The sequence below is a fragment of the Sus scrofa genome, chromosome 3, assembly GCF_054392235.1.
Source record: "Sus scrofa isolate SSC_HxYL_T2T_F1_AM1 chromosome 3, Sscrofa_HxYL_maternal_Yorkshire_Landrace_v2.0, whole genome shotgun sequence".
NCBI lineage: Eukaryota > Metazoa > Chordata > Mammalia > Artiodactyla > Suidae > Sus > Sus scrofa.
Window position 1 is genome coordinate 122,832,957 of NC_139385.1, and position 24,905 is coordinate 122,857,861.

At 53.5% G+C, this 24,905-nt stretch overlaps 1 protein-coding gene and 1 long non-coding RNA gene across 35 annotated transcripts in view; one reads left to right on the forward strand and one right to left on the reverse strand.

Annotated features, from left to right (window-relative positions):
* The window catches only part of LOC106509865 (uncharacterized), a 149,036-nt gene extending 137,284 nt beyond the window's left edge, over positions 1-11,752 (forward strand). For 10 of the 28 annotated variants that reach the window (XR_014842365.1, XR_002342806.2, XR_014842358.1 and 7 more), the window contains 4 exons: positions 1,058-1,282; positions 2,975-3,042; positions 3,382-3,600; positions 4,362-5,922. This is a non-coding gene — a long non-coding RNA (uncharacterized LOC106509865). Of the gene's footprint in view, positions 1-684; positions 932-1,057; positions 1,283-2,953; positions 3,060-3,381; positions 3,601-4,343; positions 5,923-11,405 lie in introns of those variants that run through there. The other 18 variants (XR_014842379.1, XR_014842374.1, XR_014842357.1 and 15 more) reach the window with 6 other exon arrangements.
* Positions 1-24,905, reverse strand: part of PLB1 (phospholipase B1) — a 184,098-nt gene that overhangs the window by 6,221 nt on the left and 152,972 nt on the right. For 6 of the 7 annotated variants that reach the window (XM_085019712.1, XM_085019714.1, XM_085019713.1 and 3 more), the window contains 13 exons: positions 19,418-19,483; positions 15,903-15,963; positions 15,300-15,358; positions 13,324-13,391; positions 13,024-13,067; positions 12,736-12,835; positions 8,586-8,637; positions 7,588-7,668; positions 6,259-6,324; positions 5,666-5,760; positions 4,469-4,550; positions 3,532-3,636; positions 2,962-3,057 (listed from right to left, as the gene is read on the reverse strand). In XM_085019712.1, the coding sequence (XP_084875838.1) occupies positions 2,962-3,057; positions 3,532-3,636; positions 4,469-4,550; positions 5,666-5,760; positions 6,259-6,324; positions 7,588-7,668; positions 8,586-8,637; positions 12,736-12,835; positions 13,024-13,067; positions 13,324-13,391; positions 15,300-15,358; positions 15,903-15,963; positions 19,418-19,483 (975 nt within the window). Of the gene's footprint in view, positions 1-1,527; positions 2,176-2,961; positions 3,058-3,531; positions 3,637-4,468; positions 4,551-5,665; positions 5,761-6,258; positions 6,325-7,587; positions 7,669-8,585; positions 8,638-12,735; positions 12,836-13,023; positions 13,068-13,323; positions 13,392-15,299; positions 15,359-15,902; positions 15,964-19,417; positions 19,484-24,905 lie in introns of those variants that run through there. The other variant, XM_085019716.1, reaches the window with a different exon arrangement.

Consider the following 24,905-nt stretch of genomic DNA (forward strand, 5'->3'; position numbering starts at 1 on the left):
GGAGACATTGCAAGGTTTCCCAAAGTGGTTGCAGGTATTCATGGTTCCCAAAAGTCCCCAGACAATTGTACTACACAGTCAGGGCTGATGATTGCTGTTCTGATAGCTGTAAGCCTGGGGACAGGGCCACCAATTAGACTAGCGTGGCCACCCAGTTCCCCGGGGGAGATGCCGGTGTTTGCCTTGAGGGAGCGACCACAGAAGACGGAGCAGGCAGCAGTGGAGGAACAGGCATCAGAAAAGAGGAGGAAAAACTGTTCAGAAGAAGAGAAGAACATTCCCAAGTGCCATTGGTGTTTCTGGCTTTGTGGAAGTCTCTGGAGAAGGAGGCATAAACTGTTCTGAGAGGACAGGCAGGGGATGAAACACTTTCAAGTGTGTGTGGCCACAGTGGGCTCCCCTGGGTGTCAGCCAAGGTCTGCAGACACTATGTCATAGGACTCTAATTAGGAGACATGAATTCACTGGTTGCACATGTGCTTATCAGTCTGGGAGCAGGGAGGCAGGGTGGTGCTGTGGCTAGGACCCTTGGCGATTAGACCTGGGTTCTAATCCCTATTCTGCCATTGTGTGATCTTGTGCAAATTGCTCTGTGTCCCTACATTGTAGTTCTAGAGCATTCTGGCTGGCTGACCTCTAAGATCCTTTCCAGTTCTATCGGTTTGTTATTTTATGTCACCCTAGGGGTGAAATTCCAGGAAGAAGATAATCTGAAAAGTGGACATGATATATCCAAGATAGTTTTGGATGGAAAACACTGGACTATGTAATTATTTCCCCAATGTATATAGCCGATAAGATACTCTTAGATGATTTTAGGTTTGTTTTGCTTTTTTTTTTTTTTTTGGTACATGTGGCCACACTCCGGCATATGGAAGCTCCAGGACCAGGAATCAAATCTGAGGTGCAGCTGCAGATAAGACACTCTTAGGTGATTTTAGGTTCATTTTGCCTTGCTTTTGTCGTTTTTGGAATTTGGGGGATGGCTGGGGAGCCACAGACGGCCTTGTAGTATTAATAATATGGCTCCATGGCAGTGTTTCCCTTTTGTTTTCAGATCTAAATCCCTCCCACTTACTTGTGTGGAATAAAAGCCTCTCACTTGAGTGAATAGCAAGAACTACTGAGATTGCTTTGGAAGAGAAGGTCAGAACTACATTAGTTCATGCAGAATGAGACCCGTGGGCCTTGTCATGTTCACGTCATCGTGACATCATGCGGCCACCGACCCCGAGGAGATGCGTGGAGGGTCTTGGCGCTCAGCAGGCTCAGAAGGCCCCAGGTAGGAGGACTGAACCTTGATGGGGATGCTGGGAAGGAAAGGCTCAGGGCTTAGCATTCCTGCTCCTCCTCAGAATCCGTGGGTTCCCTTGAGGTCAGAGAGGGATAAGTGGAACCATGCACAGCTATCCAATTTTGGGGAGGATTTTAAGAGGAATGAAGCCGAGTGACTCAGTCACTGAAAGGCAACTGGACTTCAAAGCAAGAAACAAACAAACCAAAAAAAGAATCTTCAAAAGAAACATAACTGTTCTCAGGAATTACGTTGTTTTAATTTTGATTTAAAAAGTACTGTGGGGTGTTTCCATTGTGGCTCAGTGGTTAACGAACCCGACTAGGATCCATGAGGTTGCGGGTTTGATCCCTGGCCTTACTCAATGGGTTAAGGATCTGGCGTTGCCTTGAGCTGTGGTGTAGGTCGTGGACATGGCTCTGATCTGGAGTTGCTGTGGCTCTGGTGTAGGCCAACACCTAGAGCTCTGATTTGACACCTAGCCTGGGAACCTCCATATGCTGCGGGTGCGGCCCTAAGAAGACAAAAAAAAAAAAAAGTACTGTGGAGGTAGGGTTGGGAGGGAACTCAAAGCTATTCTGACTGTAGTTCAGAATCCTGGGCTGACAGATATGACGAAAGTTCTAAGAGTGGGCAGAATGTGATGTCAACAGTGGGAAAACACCAGGCAAACAAAAGCAGAGGAAGGCTGAGTCTGCAATTAAGTAGGCCAAGGATAAAAGCTCCTTACATGCTGTTCTGAGAAGAGGAGGAGGAGGTGTAGCTAAGGAGAAAGTCAATATTGTGAGTCAGCCGAGTGAGACACTGGACACGCTGGAGGAGCTGACAGGTGTGGGAATATTTGCACAGTGGTGCTTGGCAGAGCCACAGCGAGCCCGAAACTGCAATGAAAGGAGCAGGCGTGTAAGACTGTTTAGTCACCATGGGAGAAATGAAGGAACACGCCAGTCGGGGTGGGGATTGGGTTACCCACAGAGCCTGGATCAAAAGAAACCCATGGATTGGAAAGGCATTTCATTTGCTCTGAGCGAGAGGATGCAGCTCTCAGGGTTACGGGTCGAGCTCTGTGCAACCAGAGCTCACGGTCCCATAGCGAGTGGCCATCCACAAAAGGCAGAGGCGAGGCCGAAAGCTGGGCTGTGGCCCCTGGGCTCTAGGTTCATTTCAGGAGGTTCCCTTTTCCTCATCAGAAAGGGCTAGAACAAGTGGCAGCCTGGGCAACCAGGCTGATTGGCTCTTTTCTTTCTGCTGTTTAAAGAGAGAATGGTTGGGAATGTGTTGGCTGGAGGAACGGGGCTGACATCTGCTGAATGCTGATGCTCGGGCTGGGTGCTATGCGCACGTTATCTCAATTTCTTGAGGTCTCTGTCATTTTTGTTGTTTTTGTAGCTATTGATACAAATAGCCAGGGAGAGAGAGTTTGCCAAAGGTCACCCAGTAAGGGGTGGCAGCTGATATTTTCATCCAGGCTCCCTGGGGACTAGGTCATCCCCCGACAGCACTGGGCACTGCCGAGCGAATCGAATCGGTCAGGACAAATAAATGAGCTGCCGGTTCTGTGCCTTGGGGAGAAAGGAGCCACATGGGCCAGTAGGTTTCTCCTTGTGGGAAAGAGAGTCGGCATCTAAGGTGACACAAACCAGCCCCCTTGACCCCCAGGCACTGACCATGTTGTTCCAGAGAGCGATGGCCAGCTCGGCATGCCCGTGTTCAGAGAAGTGCAGACAGTCCTCGGAGAAGATGCTGAGGTCAGCGCCCCCTCTCTGTGAGCAAAGGCAAGGGGTCATCTCCCTGGGGCGAGGGCCCTGGCACCTGCCCCCCCAGGCAGCGGCGCCCTGGGCTTTTCAACGTTCCTCCTTTCAATTCTGCTGCCAACTGGCTCAGATCTTGATGGAGAAAATCCCTGCTTAGGGCATTTTTATTTTTTAAAAATTCTACCCACCTCCAGTCCATCCCTGTCCCTTCAGCATCCCTGCCCTAAGAGTTGAAAAGGAATATTTTTAGGACACGTTCCCTTTCATCCCAGTCCAGCTAGGGAGCTAGGCGGAGGAGCGTGGTCACTGTTAATTTTCTCCTTTTCTTTCAAGGACATCTCGGTCCTAGTTATACTCAAAAAAGGCGGTGCAGGGAAAAGCAACCCCGCGGGGACGCTCTCGTAGGGATGGTCCAGAAAAGCCCACGTGGAGAAGGAAATACATCGCCTGAAATCCGGCTTCCCCGACCCGGTGGCAGCTTACGTTGTTCAGGGGGGCCAGCGTGTGCCGGAAGAACGGCTGCACGACCACCGCGAAGTCCTCCCGCTGCAGGTACTGGGGCCGGAAGGAGAAGCCGGAGATGCTGCTCTGTGGATGGGGGGAGAGGCTGCTCAACCCTCCCGGCAGGCTGGGCGGGTGGGGTCTGTCCTGCGGCCTTGGGTGGGCCAGGTTGGGGCCAAGGGACCGAAAGGGCATGTGCAGATGCTTAGTCTGCCCCAGGCGTGGGCGCCACCCCGCTGGGCCCTGCCATCTGGCTCGGGCCCAAGGCCTCCCCTGTTCTCACCGCCTGAAGAAGCGACTTAGAGACACAGGGTTCCCATTCAAGTGGGGAGCCTTTCCACACCAGCTCCTCAACATGCCCGTGACCTTGGGGGATGGGTATCCTGTGGACTGTACAAGGGATAGACTAGTTGTGTTTATCCTCCAGGAGCTGGTCATCCATCTGGGAAATGTGAGACAGGATGTAAAAACCCTGAAACCAGACAGGGCTTGTAGGGTCGGTGAAGTGCTCGCTAAAGTTACCGGGGGAGTGAGGCAGGGGGAGGGGGGGGGCTTCTTCAAAGAAGATGACAAGCACATGAGGTGGATATGCTGCAGAAAGGCCGGGCCGGGGGCAGGGGGCAAGAACAGCCATGGATGTGAGGAGGGAGGGAGACCCATGGCCACAGGGGTGGCGCCACCTCTGGGAGCCTAGAGCCGCTCACCTGCTCAGGCAGAGGGGGCTGGAGGCGGGGCTTCTCCCAGCTTCCCCTTTGAGATTCTCACTCCCCTCCCCTGCCTCCGTGTTTCATTAGCCTGGATACTTATTTCAGGGGCTGTGACCTGTGTTTACGGAGTGACCTTACTCTCCGGAAAGCCCTGCTGAACACTCAATTTTGGAATCCTTGCTCCAGGAGTAAAGATGGGGGGGCGGGGTCACCTGGAAGTTCCAGTTCACGGTCTTCAGCTCCTGCATCTCCAGGGAGTTCTCCTGGGAGCCTCGGAAGCAGGCACAGTTGCTCCTGTGAGACAAAGAGGCCTGTAGCTCCTTATCCTCAGGAGGCTGCCGGGCCCTGGGCCACCTCACGGGGGAGGGTGGCAATACACAGTAGCAGCCTTGCTGCCTCTTGGGTCCGGGTCATAGAACCATAACTCAGGCACGAGGTCTAGAAGGTGCAAGGGCTGGGCTCTGATGCCTGTGCCCCTGACTTCCTCCCAAGCCTGCATCTCCTAGGGTTTCTCCAGGGGGGCTGGGGTTTGGGGAAGACTGGCCAGGTGGCCCAGCTTTCTTCTTCATGTTCCTGAAGCCCTCCTTCTCTACGGGCTCAGAGTGAGGGGTCTCTTGGGCTGCTGGGGAGGTTCAGCCAGCTTGAGACACCCCAACAAGGTGGAATGTAAGCCCCCCAGCCACTGGCCGCTCCAGATGGGGGCTTGGTTCCAGGCAAGAATAGAAACCATTTGACCCCAGATAGAACACAGTCCCCTGTAGACTCTCCTCCCCCCAAACCGTCACAGGAACTCTGGGTGACCCTCTGGTCTCAGAGGGTAGCAACTTCTTGCAGAGTCACAGCTGGGCTTTACTAAGTTCCAGCCCCAACTTATCTTAGAAGTTGTGCCTTACCTGCAGGCCTGTCCTATAAGCACATTATAAAAGTTACTATTTCTTGAGTGGCTGCCCCACGGGCACCATGCACGTTACATGCATTTCTCCTAGATGTCACCTCTGCTTCCCAAGGAGAGTCTACAAGTAAGAGGCCCAGAGAGGCTGGGTGGTTTGTCCAAGGTCCCACAGCTCCTAAGTGGAAGAGCCAGGATTCGAGGCCAGAGGGAGCTGTCTTGAGAGCTCATTGCCTTGTACGACCCCTCCACCAGGGAACAGTGTGCTAGACTGGAGTTTGGCCATCACCATGTCATTTGGTCTGTCTACCTCACTTTCCAGAAAAGCAAACTGGGGTCCAGAGAAATGAAGCAACCTGCGTCCAGTATGCATGCAACAGGGGGCACCCTTTCCAAATGGTTTCCCGAGCCCCTGGCTAATGGCTGGCGCCCTGGACAGGACTGTCGGGCTCACCTGTTGGCATCGGTCAGCCCTGGTGTCCCAGGTGCCCTCACCCTGGGGCCATGTATGTCTACTTACTGGGCTGCCAGTGGCATGACACATGTGTCGCCTTGGCCCTGGTACAGACCAGCCAGCTCCATGACTTCCACCACGTTGACGAAGGCCCTCGGCAGCTGTGGGGAGCAGAGGAGTGGGCTTCAGTAGGCCCCGGGCAGTCACGGGGGCACTGGTTACTGCTGGAAAGAACTTGGATCCTCTGCAGTCTAACTCCCCCCTCCCCAATTTTACCAATAAACCGAGGCCTGGAGAGGGAAAGGGCCTGGTAATTTAGTGCATGGAAATCTTCCTTATTGGCCTCAGTTTATAGATTGGGAGACAGACACACGAGTCGCTTGCCCAAACTCATATTATTGGTAAACCCCGGTGCCCCCCTGCAAACCAGGCAAGCTCTTTATCATCAAATACGGTCAGATCCAGTTAGAATCCCCCCCCCAACAGAGGAGCTTGGCAGCTGCCTCCCTCCCACCCCCATCCAGGCACCTGCCTGTGGGGCTCTCTGCTCAGCATGCCTCTCACTGAATGCACCCAGAGAGCAGGCCGCCGTGAGCAAGCCACCAGCCGGGTTGCTGGCAGGAAGCGGGACAGAGGGACGTGCCGTTGTGCTCTCCTACCTCCTGGTAGAGGATGTCCAGTGCCTGCTGGATGTGCCAGACATACTCCTGGGCTGAGTGGGCCTCCTGTGAAGAAGGAAGGGACCCCCTTCAGCCACTGGGCTCCTGGCTGTGAGGAAGGGAGTAGCCTGGTGCCCGGCCTGCATTGCTGGTGGGCACAGACTCTTGTTAAAAAGTCTCTTGACCCCCCCCACTGGACACCGTGAACAATCCCTGCCCCCAACTCCACGGTACCTCTAGCCAGAGGCAGACCCTGACAACGCCATGGCCACCACCTCTTCAGTCCAGGCTGTCACCAGCCTCCACCTTCTCCAACCAGGACAGGGCCCCCGATGGCCACAGTCTCGTTCCTCTGGGCTTCGGCCCATGCTGAGCGCACTACCTAGGCCCCTTTGCAATGCCTGCCCCTAACTTCTATCCCTGGGACTCAGCTCGAGCGTCTCCTCCCCTGCCCCATCTCCCACCAGGAGGCTGATGGAGCCTCCTCCTAAAACATGGCCTGACTTAATCCTGGTGGTGGCCGTCAGGTCCTTTCCACAAAAATCTGCCCCCAGGACCATAACCCCGAACGCACGAGGTCAGGCATTCTGGGGTTCCTGCTGGCTTCCTGGACCCTGTTGAGTGAGGAACACAATGACATTTAAAACCCCATGGGGTCGGATCGCTTCTGCCCCCTAGAGTCTGGGCAGCGGGGGAGGCTGGTCCCCATGGAGACCTTGGTGACTTTCTGAGCCACAAGTTATGAGAAATGCCTCCTTCCTGCCGCCTGTGACTGTCAAACATTCTGCCACGACTGCTGAGTTATGGCAGCTGCTTTGTTCCCGGCCAATTCAAATTCAGCACATCCTCGGAACAAGATGCATTCCGAAAGTTACAACTTCCAAAAATTCAGACGTCTGGACATGTTCCCCCACAGAAAGAGGGTTAGGAACGGGTTAGGTTCCCAGGCCGGCTGAGGCTGGTCCTGCGTGTGCTCCCTGAAGGGCAGCGAGCCATCGATCAGGATTGGTTCAATTTTATCAGCCCTATTTATGACACGGTTTCAGTCTTCTCCTGTAACCACCCCACCCTGAGAAAACCACCAACAACCCAGGGGCAGGGACTCTCTAGTTATCCACCCGATACCAGAGAACAGTATTTGGGTGCCTGAGGGCAGCCGCCTCGGCAGTGCCCGAAAACTGGATCCATCCAGACATTTCTGGAATCGTGGAACCAGTGCAGTGGCCACTCGGCAGTGGGCGAGGCAGGCCTGGCGTGTGTGAGCCAGGCTGGTGACCTTGGCCAGCTGCTCCCTTCCTGGGTCCCCAAAGGGGCTGGGCAGGGGCCTACCGGATTCTCGCAGTAATGACACAAGTCGTTGCTCCCAATGAAGAGTGTGATCAGCTTCCAGTCTTTGTGCAGGTTGATTTCCTGCGGGGAGAGCAGATCCTGTTTGGGCCTTGGTCGGGGCACAGGCAGGTGCTCAGCAGGTCAGACACCAGCAACCCCCGCAGTGCCTTCCACTCTGTTGGGTCACAGTGGAGAGAAGGTGCCAGGCGGAGCCTCCCTCACCCTGACCTCGGTGCTGGGGCAAGGAGTCCACAGAACGTGTGTGTGCATGCGAGTGTGTCTGCTCACACAGCACAGGGGGGCTTTTTTCCCCTCTGAGAGCCTCTCAAGAATGCTGCCGCTGTCCAGGTGTGAGTACACACCCCGAACACGTGATCTAAAGGCCTTCAAAGGAGCCAGGGGCAAAAGACTCATCTGGAAGCAAAATCTGGAACTGCCTCTGGGGAGAGCTCTTCAGGATGGGGTCCAGGGAGGGGGTGGCGAGGGAGCCCCGCAGGCTGAGAGGTGGGAGGGCGCTGGGAGGCCCAGAGCTGGCTTTCTGCTCAGCCGCGGCCGCCGTCACCAGAGTCCTGCCAGGCGCTGAATCCCCAGGCATACACGCAGGGCCTTTAAAAAAGTGCTGGTGAGAGGGTTTAGAGGGGCCTGTGAGCGGGAAGGAGGAAGGATTGGAATGAGAAGTCTATTTTTAGAAGCCCAAGTTTACATAATAGGGCTTGAGAAGCGACTCTTGGGCAAAGTGGAAGGCTGCCAGGGGCCGCGGCCTGCTGCCATCCTCAGCGCTCGGCCGCCCTCTCCTCCTGCAGCTGGCCTTCGGGACGGCGTGCAGCCGAGGTGGCATCTGGGTGGCAAGGCCTGCTCCTCGTGGCTCATTGGGCCCCTCTTAAAGACAAGCCTGGATCCTGAGCATCGGTTGTACAGAGGGGGCTCCTCTAGGGCCCCTGCACCTGCCGCAGCTAGAGACAGAGCATCTTTAGCGGGGCCCAGGGTTCTGTACTCACAGCGCTGTTTTTCATTCTCTCCACAAGGTCCCGGGCCTGGGTTGGCATGTCCCTAGGAGGGGAAGAAAAGGGGACATTAGGGATGGCTCAGGCATGCGGGCTCAAGCTATAGGATTTAGGCCTGGCAAGGAGATGTTTCAGGAAGAAAGACGTTATATAAAATGTTTTCCTTCAGCATGTATCGAAAGGCCTTTCATTCTCAAGAAATCACAGCCTAGGAAACATCAGAGATCTGCCATGGACCTTGGGGCCACAATCTATCCTGACCCTGCCAGGGGCTAATCTGCATCCAACCCTCGCCTTCTGCAGGCCTGGTCCTCTGTGGCCCCTCTCGGGGGTGGGTGGGATCTGCTTGCGCTTCCCATCAGGGACAGTCCCTTATATTTCATCCAGCTCTTTCATTGCCGGCTGAGCCCGTTCAGTTCGTGATCGGCTGCCTGTTTAAAAATAACCTTTTTGTATATTTGAAAAAAGTCATCGCTCTCAGGGATCCTTCAGCGTCCTCTTAACCTTTACCTCTAGGTCCCACTCTCTGTTCCTTTAATCCTGTTGTTCTTCCCTGTAGTTTGAATTTCCACGCCATTCCCCACCCCTCACTTCCCCTGCCTGCCCACCGCTCCCCAAAAGGGGGAGCAGAGTTCCCATATGGCTCAGTGGGTTAAGGACCTGACAGTTTTCTCTGTGAGGATGTGAATTTGAGCCCTGGCCTTGCTCGGTGTGTTAAGGATCTGGCATCGCAGCTCGGATTCGGCGTGGCTGTGGCTGTGGTGTAGGTTAGCAGCTGCAGCTCCAGTTCGACCCTTAGCCCCAGAACTTCCATGTGCTACAGGTACAGCTGTGAAAAAAAACACAAACAGAAACAAAAGGGGCAGGAAGACAAATACAGGTGAAGGGACGAGTTCTCCCTTCACCTCCCAGATATCAGCTATGAACAAGGAATGACTGTTTCTGGCTGAGAGAGAGGTGTGCCCAGGGAATCCTACTCAGCAATGACGTATGATGCACTCAACACTGGGGAGGTACCGCAGAATAATTTTGCTGGAAGAAAGAAGTTAGACAAAGAGTATGTGGTTTATGATTCTGTTTCTATACAATCCTAGAAAATGAAACTACCATGATGAGAAAGCAGGTTACCTGGGGCCCAGGGACTGGGGTGCGACAGAAAGGGACAGAAGGGAGAGACTAATTAGAAAGCAGCACAGGGAAACTTTGGGGGCAGTGGGTATAGTTCTCATCTCGATTGTGGTAATAGTGTCCTAGGTACATGCCTATAGCAGGGCCATCAAATGGCACGTTTAACACGTGCAGTGTACTCATGTCAATCATGCCTCATAAAGCTATTCTTTGAAGAAGATATGACAAGGGGTACAGCCAGTGGAGGTTTCCATGGAGGAGCCATAAAAAAGGAGTAACTGGCGTGGGATGAGTGTTTTAAATCTTTGCATGTCCACAATGAGCTGGGCAGGGGGCCGAGCACATGTGGTACCATCCCCGCCATGTTTCTCATGTGTACATTCAGAACTGTAACTCATCGGCTGTGGCTGTTGATGGATCTGTCGCAAAGCCTGTCCTGGTTGAAGGTGCCCACAGATGTGCCTGTCATCTCTTGATAGGTTCAAAGTATGACTAGGGGAACCTGTGGGTGAGAAGCCCTCACAAGCACAAGGAGAAGTCAGGGATGTCCCCTCTGCCCCCTCCCCAGTCATGTTCTTACTCTTCAGGTCTGAGCGAGCCCTGCCTCCCCCCGCCTCCCAGAGCCACCTCCAACTCCCTTTTCAGTCTTGGGGTGAAGAGCTATAATCTGAGAGTTACAGGACCAGGGGGGTCCCCTTCCAGCTCTGCTACCCACTTGCTGTGGAGCTCGCCCAAGTCACCCAATTCTGCTAGCCTTGAATTTTTTCACCTTTTAAATGAAGAGGCAGAACTAGATGATTCCTGGGTCCCTTCCAGGTCTGCATCTGTCTGTATTTAGACTGCCTTGGTTCAAATTTGTACACTTTTCTGATCTTTCAGTTGCGTTCCAAAGTACACAGTCGTTTTCAGTCTGCCATACACAACACTGTCCCCGTCCCCCCCCCCCCCCCCCCCGCCGAAAAATATGTCCTTTTAGTTTAGGTTCCTTAACTAGACAGCAAGCTCTTTGCAGGCAGGCAGTTCGTTTTGGATTCTTTTGTATCTTTTTTTTTTTTCCTAGGGCTGCACCTGTGGCATATGGAGGTTCCCAGGCTAGGGGACAAATCAGAGCTACAACTGCCGGCCTACGCCACAGCCACAGCAATGCAGGATCCGAGCTGCATCTGCAACCTGCACCAAAGCTCATGGCAAAACCAGATCCTTAGCCCACTGAATGAGGCCAGGGATCAGACCTACATCCTCAGGGATACCAGTCGGTTCATTTCCACTGCGCCACAACAGGAACTCCCCTTTCGTATCTTTCAATAACTACCTGCTGGCTCAGTCCTTCCCAGGTGTTCAGAGAATTCTTGTTTATTAATTGGTGGAAAGGAAATTCAGTCTTGAATAAAAACTTTCAAACAAAATATCCTAATAATGACAAACTTGTTTGGCATATATATTTCATACTGTACTAAGTACTTTCCTTGGGTTCCTGGTCTCTTTGAATCCTTGTGACAGTTCTGAGAGGTAGGTACCTTATCATCCCCATTTATAGAGGAGGAAACTAAGATTCAGAGATGCTAAGTGACTTGCCCAAGGTCACACAGCCAGCAGGTCTGGGGGCTGGGATCTGGACCTGGATGGTCTGACCCCGGGGTCTCCTTATCCTAGTTGCTCAGCTGTGGTATTTATCTTTCTCTGTAGGTGAACTCATCCTTCTCCACACCATACTGAGCGGCTCAGTGCAGATAAGAGAAACTCAGAGAACAATTCTCCAGCCTTGCTTGCTTAAGCCAGTGCCTTCCTCTCCTTTCCTCTAACACGGGACCTCAGAGTTACTAACAAGAAGCTACATGTCGTGGCTACGTCCCCTGCCACTGTTCGTTCTGACGGAGGCCCCCAGCAGCAGTAAAACAGAAAAAAACAGTTTCAGAGAAGTGATGCAAGAAAGGAGAAAGGAGCTTGAATGTCCACAGATTAAGGAATCAATTCCTGGTTAATGAAGCCTGGGCTGTGTAATAATAATAAAACAATGATGCTAATAAGAGTAATAATGGTGATAATAGCAACTAGGTGTTGCTAGTATGGCCCCATGAAGCCCATTTTTTTTTTTTTTTTCAGAAAAGTAAGTTCTTCCTGTTTCTGACGTTGAGGAACTGACATAGCTTCCTGTGGCTTAGAGACCCAAACGGCGCAGTGTAGGGGCCCCCCTCACTGCCTCTGAGAGGAAGGCGCCCTGTAAACAGTGAGCCAAGCCCGTTCTGTTTCCCTGGTGATCTGAGTGCAGCAACCTTCCACAAAGAGCCAGGGCGCTCTGTGCAGAAAATCAATGAACTCTGCCAGGCATTTCCACTCTAATTATCTGGGTCGTTGTCAACCACAGAAATCCACGTGAAAACAAACAATTGCCGCGGTGTTTCAGGGGCCCTACCATCTCTCTCTCTCTCGCTCTCTCTCTCTAGTGTCACAATCAATATAGCTTTTTCAGGGTCAAGGACTTGGGCTTTGGGTAGAGAGGAAGGGCGGCCACCTGCGGGTCACCCTCCGTGTTCCCAAGCTGCTGAGAGTCACCGACACGTTGGCTCTCAGCCTCTGCTGGGCGGAGAGGCCGGCTGGAGGCCGCGGGACGGTACCAGAGCCTGGGCCGCACGCTTCCTGTCCAGCCACCCTTCAGCGCGCGCCCCCCGCTGCCCTGAGAGGCGGTCAAGTGCAGCGGGCAGATGGCAGATTCAACTTGGTCTGACCCCGGCTCCTCGGATCATGCACGTGTTCTGAGAACCCTGGGCCATTCAGGAAACGTTCTGAGCCTGTGTCCTCGTGCTCGTGCCCATCTCGCAGGGCGTGAGGTTTGCAGGCGGGAATCCACGCGAGGGGCCAGCTCAGCGCCGGGCAGCTCAAGTGCTCTACGTGCACTGCAGCTCTCACGGCCCGTCGGGAAGCCTGGCCCCCAGACACCACCCTTCTCTCTCCCCCATCTCTCAGCCTCGATCCTCCTCTGTCCCCCTGGCACCCGGGGGTACCCAGGGCTACTCACCGAGCTCGGGCCCCTTCCACGGCTACATTCAGCCCTGCCGTCTCCTCCTGGGTGCCAGTGGAGAAGCCCAGGATGTTGGGGTTGAACTTCTTCAGAATGTCTGTGAGGGGCAGACAGTACGGGTGAGCAGGAGATGCGTGTGCAGTGCTGGGCACGGGCGGGGGCGGGACGGTTCTGGGTCTTTTCAGGGCTGGCTGACTTCCCTCCTTACAGACAGGCACCTTCTCATCCCTTGCTCAGCAGGAGGGCCCTGGCCTCAGGGCTGGTGCTTCTCCTGTTGCTACTTACTGGGCAGTGTGGTGTGGCTCTCCAAATCACCATCCCCGCCGATGCTGCAGAGGGGAAAGCACAGTGATTAAACATCCCAGGTCCTTGTATTTCGGAGTCAGAACTGGAGAGTCGGCCCCGGGGCAGGATTCCCATCACTCTCAGGACTATCGTGAGCCTCAGGCATCACCTCGCATCTCAGCGCTGGGCCGGGAGTACCCGGCCTCCTCTTTGGAGGGGTGATGGGGAAACACACCACCCAAGCCTCTGGGGGGGGGGGGGGAATGTCACCAACAGAGAAAGAGTGGAGGACCCCCTCACCTCCAGGAGAGTCCCCTCCAGGATGTGGGGAGGTCACTGGTGTTGCTGGGTCGGGCTCCCACCGCTGTCTGAAAGGCAAAGAGACATCTACAGAGCTGAGCTGGGCTAGGTGCGGGCTGAGGGCCCTGGGAAGGGCCCCCCTTGCCCTGGTGGTGCAGCTGGCACCTGGATTTATCATTTCTGAAAATGGTACCAGCTTTTTGTCAGGCGGCTTCATCTCTGACTCATGCTGTGTCATCACTCTGTGTTGTCCACACACAACCAGTAACCAAGTCTTAGGAGAAGCAGGATTCTTCCTCCCCACCCTCTCTGGCTCCCACCCCTTTTTTTGCTTTCCCTTTGCTATAGTCCCAGGGGGGACCCTTGTCCCCTCACCAAGGACAGCTCCGGCCTCCACCAGACCCCACAGTGCCCAGTGTCTCTCCCTTCCTCACCGGGCCGCCCACCTGCTCTTCCAAGCACACCTGTTCCTTCATGCCTCCGCCCGACTCTGACCTTTCAGCGGGGCTCCCTGACCCCCAGGCTCAACACCAAACTCCGAGCTCCCCATGACCCGGTTTCCACTTTCTTTCCCTTGTTCACCACTCCTGTTCTGTCCACACAAACCTTCAGGTCTGAGCAAGGTGAAGTAGAGGGCTTTGGACCGGCCTGTTATCAACCACTCTGTCCCTTGTAGGAACACTGACCTTCCGCCTTTCTGGCCCTAAGTCTCCAGTTCATTCTCTAAGACCTTTGTCTGTGTCTCCCTCCTCCATAAGCCTTCCTCTAAAGATGCTACTTAAAAAAAAAAAAAAGAAATTCAGAGTTCCCATCGTGGCGCAGTGGAAATGAATCCGACTAGGAACCATGAGGTTGCAGGTTCGATCCCTGGCCTCGCTCAGTGGGTTAAGGATCTGGTGTTGCCAGGAGCTGTGGTGTAAGTCGCAGATGTGGCTCGGATCCGGCATTGCTGTGGCCGTGGTGTAGGCTGGCAGCTACAGCTCCGATTCAACCCCTAGCCTGGGAACCTCCATATGCTGTGGGCATGGCCCTAAAAAAAAAAAAAAAAAAACTTTGAAACTTACAAAAGTAACATATATTCACCATAAGCAGTGAAATGATATTTTTTTTAATGAATAACTTACCCCTACCGTAGTAACCTTGCCTCCTGCCATGGGTTCTGCATCCTCCTCACCCCTGACCCACAAACACACACCACCCAAGCCAGTGAACGGTTGGGAGCCTGGCTGAGGTCCTCCTGCAGCTTCCTCCATGTTCACACCAAAATTCAACACACTCACACACATACGGGGAAGTTGTTTTCCAGAAATGAATACCCAGTATCCAAAGTTCCGTTATGTCACCGATGTGATTAGGTAACGCCTTCTGCTTTTTCCTATTTTCCTAGCTGGACACGTTTCTAGAGGGTTAAGGCTATTATCTCGTACTTCTTTTCCCTCAGGATTGCTAACAGAGGGTCACATACAGCAACAGCTAAATTGTGGGCCAGTGAAACTCCTTTAGTGAAGCTGCTATGTGCAGGATTTGGGCTCCCTGCGCCCCTAAGGAGGCATCTTTAAATGGGGTGAGGGGGAGCTGGGCAGTGTATAGGTAAGACCCCCCCCATCCTATGAGTCTGGGTGCTGGAGAGGCGTTCCCGGAGAAAGGCAGGCAGACTTGGATAGGCACCTTGGCACGTGGATGAAATGCTTGGAGGCAGTGGGGAGGAGGATGGATGCGGCCTATCTGGGGGTGGAGGGGAGGCCGCCGAAGTGGGTGTCTGAGTAGGGCCATGGAAAGGTGGAGAGCAGGGCTCTCTAGATCACCTGGCGAGGTCTTGAGGTTGCCTGGCAGTGTGTCAGAGCCAGACGCAGGTAGGTTCTCTCAAGAGTGTCAGCTAAATGCTGAACCCAGAGCCAGTGTAGGGGCAGAGTTGACGCTGTACCGGGCATGGCTGGATTCTGAGGTGCCCAGGCCTGGCTCTGCTCAGTACTCACAGTCACAGAGTCTCCCAGGGCGGCCACCACTTTGACGTCTGCAGGCCGGAGCTCATGGACTACGGAGACAGGCAAAAGATGGATGGTCAGCGGAGGTCTGTCTTTTAAACTGTGAACTTGACCAGGAGGCTGAGATTCCATTCCTATCCCCACAAGTTCCCAATACACTTATTTCCAGCCTTAGGCTTTAAAAAATGTGTCTCTTCCATCCATTCAAAGCAATCAAGGCACTGAAGGTCATGGGTTTGATGGCTCTTATCCATCCAGAGAGATGCTCAGTTCCCACTGGAGTGGTCCAGGAAAGCTCCAGCTGTGGGCGTCATGAGCATAAGCAGGGAGGGCCCCAAGCCCCAACTGTTCCTACCTCACTGGGCAGGGAGGCCTGAGGGGCTGCCACTGGGACTAAGCATGGCTTGTGGAGAGCCTGGGAGCCCAGCAGCGGCTGCAGGCCAGCTTGTCGTGGGCTGCCTGGGACCAAGATCTCCATTGCATGGCAATCAGCAAAGCTTGCTCAAGCTCCTGGGGATATTTGTAGGGTGTCCCCCCCACACCTGACACCGAGCATGATCCATAATTGAAAAGGGTGATGACATCGCCACTCACCTGACGTGGGGACACTGGTGGAAGGATTCCACTCCGTACACAGGAAGTCGCTGCCCCAGTTCTAAATCAACAGGAGGAAAGACACAATGCCCAACACTCACTATGCAGGAAGGTTAGCTTCAGTCCAAGGAGAACTGCCTAAGGAATTCTCCGTGGAGGCTGGAACTGTGTCACTCCAGGGGATCATGAGATGCTAAGAGCTGTGAGTTGCCGATCGAGTGAGAGGTAAGTCAGAGAGCGGCAAATGGGTGCCTCCCTCTGTGCCCCAAACCCCTAATGTGTGGGCTCAGGGCACGCTCATAGACCTTCCCTTCTCCAGTGATATGGAGCCCACAGGTGTCCCAAAGCTGGGGAGAAAACAGTGAGGTTGTGCGACAGGTGGTCTCCCAGAGGAACACAGAATTGGATGCCTAATAAGAGGTTCCATGCAGGCTTTTGGAGGTGGTGGTTAACACTGAACTAAAGGACACTAACGCTGGGGCTGAAACAATAATCAGAATATTTTTAGGCAAATAACAGGCAATATTCACAATTGCAACATTCCTAGTTTCTGCATATCACTTCTGAACACGTATATCTCTTTTTGCATCTTTAAAAGCCACCAAGTTCCTTGCATGCGCATACGTAATCGTCTACAGCCTGGAGACCTTGAGGCAAATTCCTCTGTCTCTGGAACACAGAGCACCTTTCCAGGTGCTAGAGGCAGGCATGGGGTGGGAAGCAGAGGGCACAGAAGTCGGGGGAGAAAGAGTCCCTTCCCCAGAGTCCCAGACACCTGTACATCCCAGAGGGGTCCGAGGGACCAGCCTGGTGCTGAGCGCACTGTAGGCTCCACACACAGGGGTTGACTGCTTCTCTGGGAGTGTGACTGCCAAAGGCTTTGGAAGCGCATCTCTTCCGTTTAGTCAGCTGATGATGGAGAGACGCCTTGTGAAAATCCTCTGCCCACAAGGGAGCACAAATGGAACTTCCTTTAGATATCATTTGCTTAATCTGATGTCATTTAGTTTATTCCAGGGAACTGCTCCATTCACCACACCGAGGGAGTCCTCCTGTGTGGAAGTTCTACTGAAATCAAGTACAGGTTTGTGTGCCGATGACAAATATCCAGGGAAGATGCAATTAAAACAATTCTATAGCCATGAGCACTTGAGAAACATCTCCGAGAGCTGGTGAGCCAGAGACAAGCCCGTTCCATGCAGATGAACAGACCCAGCTTGGAACTGGAGCACACTCTTCTGTCCCAAGGGTAGATCCGACTGCTGCACCCCACAACCTACACCAGTGCGCCCAGACCCCCTGCCGGACTTGTTAAATGCAGACCTGATTCAGCGGGACTGGGGTGCTGCCCCAGACTCTGCCTTTGGAACAAGTCCTTGGGGAATATCAATGTTGCTTCTCCGTGGCTATTTTGCTTTTTTAGGGCGTGGCACATGGAGGTTCTCAGGCTAGGGATCGAATTGGAGCTACAGCTACCAGCCTATGCCACAGCCACGCTAGATCCGAGCCACGTCTGCGACCTATACCACAATGTCAGATTCTTAACCCACTGAGCGAGCCCAGGGACTGAACCTGTGTCCTCATGGATACTAGTTGGATTCATTTCTGCTGTGCCACCACAGGAACTCCTGTCTGTGGCTATTTTGAATAGCAAGGCATTAAACAAAACAAAACAAAAAAAACCCCAAAACACAATCTTACCACTTTCTAGGTGGCCTCGGTTTTTAACTATCCCAGGAGCAGAAGCAAAGATACAGGAGACTGTAAGATCTAAGAAGCCAGGCCAGAGCCACTTTATTTACCATGGCCTACCCAGCGCTTTGCACAGCATCTGTGCCACATAGGCATCCAGTAAATAAATACATGTTAGATAAATAAATAAATGACCCATTGACAAGATGCAGCTGGGATTTCAGTCCTAATGATTTTGGCCAGTATTTGCCTGGGACAAGCCTCTGCTGGGCTTAGTACCTAACAGTTCTTCAGTCATGTCATATAAACTAGTCTCGATGCTTATAAACTCAAGGTTGCCTTATAAAAGGTCTTTCCACAGTCACTCCTGCTGTCCCGCAATCCATTTTCCACAATAGTCAGAGACATCTTTTTTTTTTTTCTTTTTTCTTTTTAGGGCCACACCCAAGGCATATGGAAGTTCCCAGGAGAGAGGCTGAATCAGAGCTGCAGCTGCTGGCCTACACCACAGCCACAGCAACTCGGGATCTGAGCCGTGTCTGCAACCTACACCACAACTCACGGCAATGCCAGATCCTTAACCCACTGAGCAAGGCCAGGGATTGAACTCGTATCCTCATGGTTACGGGTTTGTTAACCACTGAGCCACAATGGGAACTCCAGGGAGATCTTTTTAAAAGGTGAAATGTTCCGTCACCTTCTCCTAGAACCTTCAATAGCATCCCTCCTCTCTCTAGCCAAAGTCCAGCCTTTTTACTCAGGGATTCAGATTCTGTATCATCTGGCCCTTGAGAGTCCCTCTGGTTTCCCAACCCCACTCTCCACCTGATCCCATGCCCACAGCCACCCCGACTTCTTTCCTCATATGTGTCCCTGTTGGCTCCGCTTCTGAGCCTTTGTGCTCCTGGGTCCTGCCGGGGACCCTGGCTCTGGCTCTCTGGAAAGCCAGCATCTTTTTGTCAGACAAGCTCCCAGCTCAGATCTTGCCTCCTTGGAGAGGCCTGGCTTGGCCTGTACAGCTCATCAGAACGGGCCACTCTCCCTTGCCTCGTCATATTTCCTGGCATCACCTTCCTCAGAGCTGTTGGGTCCATCTGTCGGGTCTACTGCTCTATCTTCCTGAAACAGTGCCTGACACGTGGTAGCTGCCCATCAGGGCATGACCTCCAACTCCCCAGGGCAGGGCCATGTCTGACATGTCTCCGAATGCCCTCCAGCCCCTGGCACAAGACTGGACAAACCATAGCTGCTCAACTGACACTGGTGGTGAGCCTCTGTCCTGGTGGCCGACAGATGTGGTCTGGACCAGGTCCGTCCTGCAAGGATCCTCCAGGCCATCTTTGGAGTAGCTGTCCCTAAAGCCCAGGGCCCTGAATCCTCAGAGCTAGAATGATGAACCTGACCCAAACAAGCCCTGGAGTCGCACCTGAATATGTGTCAGCTTCCTGTGGGGCCCAGCCCCTGGGCTTGAGCTTCTTCCCACTCTGCCCCCACCTTACAGGAAACGGATGGTGCATCACCCCCTGCCTCTCCCTCATCCCTTCTTGAAAGGTTGAGCTGCCTCATCAGAAGGTCAGAGAAAACTAATCCATAGGCACTTCCTGTAGTTGCTCGCTGACGTCAGGTAAGCCCTTGAGAACATGTTAGGACAATCCTGGGACTTTGTGGTTCAGGAGACTTTTTTTTTTCTTTTTTCACATTCCAGTTTTCAGTATGCGAGAAGGACATGTTTGTGCGTAAGCTAACTCTCTGAAACCCACACCATGCGCTGGGAGGTGGAAACAGTTTGTCCCCAAGAGAGGCAGGCGAGCATCAGGGCTTACCTCAATGGCTGGGTTGCTGGGGTATGTGTAGTTACTGTTCCGGGCAGTTCTCAGGAAGGGCTCGTTCTAAGAGAGAAAAGAAACCCAGGAAGAGGTTATCAGACAGCCTTGAAGGTTGCTAGGAAACATTAAGGACGCAGAGTCGTGTCCTCTAGATTTATTTAACGTGATTCTGCTGCGCTGAAGTAGAGAGACCTGGATAAACATAATTTCATTCATTCCCGCAAGGGGTTTGCATAACAGCTTCGGCAAGGGATGCCCAGCAAAAGGCCTACCAAGTATCTCATGCATGTTGGGTTCGGGGTTCTCTGCTTTTGCTTTCACCCTGATAACTGACCAGCTCCCTGATGCTTAGAGGGACCTTCTCTCCTTTGTAATTTCTCTGGCAGGAGATTCACATTAGAGCATGCTTTTCTTCTCTCCAAAGTATGACGGGTCTCACTATATTTTATGTTGCTATTATTCTTTTTTTGCCTCCTTTGAACTCTCTATCTTCCCCGCTTTGGGCTGGCTCCACAGTTTGCGGTCATGCCTTTTCTGGCGACACACCCTCTTTTTTCCCCTACTCGTCCACCTATTTCACAATCAGTTCCACACAGGCCCCGTCGAGCATCCAAGTCTGTTCAGCTGTGGGTGATGAGTTAGATCAAAGAAGGAAGAAGGAAGTAGACAAAGGAGCACGGGGGAAAGTAGGTGATGAGAAAACGTGAAAATGAGAGTGAAGCAAGAACAAATTCACAAGACGGAGATCAGGCCAAATGACCCAGGACCATCAGTACCTTCGCGAGACGGGCTCAGCGAAGCCGAAGGACCTGGGTCTGAAGCGGCGGGAGAAAGTAGGAAGAGCCGTAGCGTGGGCCTCTCTTCAGGGCTTGAGAGCTGACTGCCTGTGGGCTGAACCCAGCCAGGAGATGTTTTGTTTTGCTGTTTTATTTGGGCCAGAGTGGTGTTTAAAAAGGAGCAGGAGGGGCAGGGGGAAGAGAGAAGACCAGACTCCCAGTGCTTTCAGAAGGGGTGTGTGCCCCCTCTTGTCCCAGACCCCATCCCGTTCATGCAAACGTGTTCCTGCCTGGTGCTGCATCTGAGTCTGCCACCCCTGAATGCCCCGCTGTACAGATGAGGCGCAATGGGGACAGAGTGGAGAAGGGACCCGTTCCAAGTCGGGTGAGAAGACAGTGAGCGCAGAGCGGGCCTGAACCGTCAGCCCTCCTGAGCAGCAGAGGCCTTGCTCCATTCCCCACACTGGGGTCAGGCCCGTGAGAGATCGTGCTGGTCACACAGAGCAAAGAGGAAGAGGAGGACTCAGAGCCACCTCGGAGGATGAAATCTGAGGACACAACCCCTCCCCCCTCCCCCCAGCACAGACCCTGGCCCCCAGGGCGCACGTCTCTCCTTCCTTCTGAGTCGTGGCATTCTTAGCTGAAACACAAGCCAGAGGAGACCCCAGGACCAAGGACAGGAGAGAGAGCCCTGGCCCGTTTGCAACGGGGAAAGGCAAGAGCGAGCTGATTCTGGCACGTCGCCGTGGCTAACGAGGCTTGTCCCAGCTGATGCTATGCATGGTCCCCTGAGCACTCACCATCAGCTGGGGGCACTGTGGGAGCATTCTACAAATAACTGACCCACCTTTGTGGAGCCGCCCCATGGGTTTAGAGCACCTTTCTAGGTGCCTGGATGAAAGGAGGACCCAGAGGCGTACAACTCGGTCAGGCAGAGAGCTTGAGAAGCACCAGACAGTGATGCATCAGCGTATAGTGTGTCCAGTCGGTGCAGTAATTGCTGAAGAACAGCTGCAAGCTCTGGGCATGTGTGGTCCTCAGAGAGGAGGCTCTGGGGAAGGGGGGTGGCTAATTCCTGTCCTCCGCCCCGCCCCCACTATATGAGCACCCCGACTGGGCAGAGGCCTGGGGGCTGGAGCTAGTCCCAGCGCAGTTGGCGCAGGGAGAACCGGAAGGCAAAGACTCCCCCTGCCTTTCTGCAGGTGCTAAAAGTCAAACCGGAGAGTCTCCTTGCTCACATGATCCAAGGGTAGAGGGAGGAGCCAGAGCAGGGAGACCACACCAAGGGCTCAGAGGTCAAGGAGACACTGGACACGGTGGGGAGCGAGACCAGAGCAGGAACAATGAGAACTGGTCCAGGACAGTGTAGACGGGCGGCCTGGGGTGCCCGGGGCCTGTTTTAGTGACCATTGACTGCACTGTGGGTGCGTGAATCAGAGCGGGTTAATGGTCTGGAGCTGAGAGAGGGAAGAGGGATTCCATTTAGCCTGACGGGCTGTCCTAGGCTAGGACTGGAACACCAGCACGAGGACATGCTCCCCTGGGCAAAGACGGTGTGGCCCCTGCAGGGGGGCAGAGCCTGCACGGCCCCCTGATGCGAGTCAGCGAGGCGAGTCATCGGTGCAGCAAGAGGCCCTGTTCATCTTGGCTGTGTTACTAGGTGTAAAGTTCCACCGTGAAGGAGAGATTTTCTTCTGCTCTGTTTGGACCCAACCAGGGGTGTCCCATCAGGCCCGGGCACCAGCTAAGGAGGGGCCGTGTTCTAGGGAGACACACCCCCTGCCTGAGGCAGGGCTTGGGGTTGAGGGACCCGAGAGGACTCAGGGAAGGAGACAGGGGTAAAAGGGAGGAGGACATGTCAGGAGTTTCCGTCATGGCTCAGGGGTTAACGAATCTGATTAGGAACCATGAGGTTGCAGGTTCGATCCCTGGCCTTGCTCAGTGGGTTAAGGATCCGGCGTTGCCGTGAGCTGGGGGGTAGGTTGCAGACGTGGCTCGGATCCCACGTTGCTGTGGCTCTGGCGTAGGCCGGCAGCTACAGCTCTGATTAGACCCCTGGCCTGGGAATCTCCATATGCCACGGGACCGGCCCTAGAAAAGACGAAAAAAAAAAAAAAAAAGGAGGAGGACATGTCAGTACCATGTGGAATGTCCCTGACATTTCTACCCCGTCCTCCCATCCCGCCCTGTCCCCTCGTCTCCTCTTCCAATTGTAGCCTGTCTTGCCGGGCTTCTCCCCCTACCCCAAGGTGACCTGCTAGGCCGATTTCACAACCTGTTACTGGGTAGCCACTTGGCTGTTAGAAAAGCACTGCCTTGAGAGTGGGGATGCTGAAGTAGAGGCCATACCTTCTACCTGCCTTGGGAGGGGTGTGGTAGAATATTCCAGTTATGACAGCAGAGAGTGCGTCCACAGGACTCTAGGGAGCTCCCTGCTGAGATCCTAAGGTTAACCTTGTTCTCTGGTGCTTTATGAGAGACAGGAAGGAGCAGTTAACCTTCCACCTACAAAGTGACAAGGGCCAGAGCCTGGGTGGAGGCAGCAGGAACAATGGAAGGGGTGCGGGCAGGAAAAGCACTGGAAAGAATCGTAACAGATAGTGCCTGACATTTCACGCCTGCAGAACCACGGCGATACTGACAGACCTAGAAAGTCCCAAGGATCGAGGAGTTTGGGAAGACAAATATTTCATCCCTATTTTGATATTCCTACTCAAAAATATCTTTTGAATGAAGGTTGGTTGAATTTAAGATGATGGTGAAGTCAGGGCAAGAGGGGGAGATTTAGAATTCCAAAGCGTTCGAAAGAGAATAGTCCCCCATGTGTAATTCAAAGGAACACTGGAGTTCCCACTGTGGTTCAGCGCTAACAAACCCAGCTAGTATCCATGAGGACGCAGGTTCGATTCCTTGCCTCACTCAGTGGGTTAAGGATCCAGTGTTTCCGTGAGCTGTGGTGGGGGGTCTCAGATGTGGCTCTGATCTGGCATTACTATGGCTTGGTGTAGGCTGGCAACTGCACCCCAGATTCAACCCCTAGCCTGGGAACTTCCATATGCCACGAGTGTGACCCTAAAAAACAAACAAACACCACTAAACAAAGTATAAAAGAATCCAGCACACCTCGGCTTTTTTACAGATAAAAAGAAGGGATGAAATATCACTTGAAATTACTTGTCTTTCTCTGTCTCTCTGTGTCTCTCTCTGACTCCCTCATTTTGTTGGTACCCCAATCATATATTTCATCTGCCTTGTGGGTAACCTTACACCATGGAGGGTACCCAAGCGGAAAAGAGCTCTCATGGGAAAGAAGAAATGAAGACACAGGGAGTTCCCTTTGTGGCTCAGTGGTTAACAAACCTGACTGGGATCCATGAGGATGTGGGTTCGGCCCCACCCAGTGGGTTCAGGATCTGGTGTTGCTGTGAGCAGTGGTGTAGATCACAGATGCGGCTCGGATCCTGAGTTGCTGTGGCTGTTTTGTAAGTTAGCAGCTACAACTCCGATTCAGTCCCCAGCCTGGGAACATCCATATGTCGAGGGTGCAGCCCTAAAAATCAAAAAAAAAAAAAAAAAAAAGAAAAAAAAATAGATGAAGACACAGGATTGGGGGATCCTAGGCAAAGACATTTAAGAGGAAATGGACACATCTCAGAGTGAGGGTATGAGAGAAAAGAGAATAAGGCTGAGACGTGAAAGTTGGAGAATGTCCACCTTTTTGAGGCTGGGAGAATGAAATGGGGGGTCGGGTGGGGTGCGGTCATTAGAAGAGACGAGAGGGGGCAGCCACCAGAAAACAAAAACAAAACCCAGAACAATCAGCATGGTTTCGCATCCACAAATGCAGGGAGGAATGCATTTCATGGAGGAAGTGGTTAACACTGACAAATGCTTCAAGAGGGCAAGAAAAATAAGAGCCGAAAAGGGACTCTGCTGGCCTTTGAGCTGATTTCTTCAAAGCCTGAGGAGAAGCCACAGCCCGCGGCCCCGGGTTAGGGAAGGAGGGGGCAGAGAGGCGAAGGAGGCCAGAAGGCGTCCAGAGTCACGGTCCCCAGAGCAACTCATCAAAAGTGTCCAACTTGAAAGCAACAGAAATCAATGGAATGCTGTTGGCCTGGCTGGGGCAGAACGCCCTTGCCCTTGACTGGGGCTGGGGGAGGAGCAGGGAGGAAGCTGGGAATGCTCCCCAACGCTTGCACCCGTGTTGGCCCCCTCCTCCTCGCTGGGTCCTGCCTGTTGCCTCTATGTTTAGACACAGCTAGGATTAAAATATGTGCTGCCTGGCCCCTGTCAGCTCACACTGAGAGCCTGGTGGACTTATATAGCTCTGAGGCACACGGGAGGGAGCAGATGGGACCTGAGGAATGCAGACTTCCACGTTGTCTGGTGCGGTGAAGTCGGGCTGGCCAACAGATGGATCCTTTTGGAATGGGCTCTGGGGTTGCCTGGCAACCGCTCCCCCCAGGCTGGGCTTCTGCAGTTCCTGGAGGCTGGATGTGCTCTCCTCTGCTCACCAAGGGCTCAGCCAGGCCCTGTCCAGAGGAGCGGAGCCCTCGGTGGCTTGAGTAGCCTTCCAGGACTCCTTGCCTGGTTTGGGACAGAGAGTGGCACAAGCCACCTTGAGGCCCGAGGTGACAGGGCTCTCTCTGACTCAGTGCCTAGATGCCAACCTGGTACTTAATAGATATTTGTGAGGAGGAAGAGCAAAT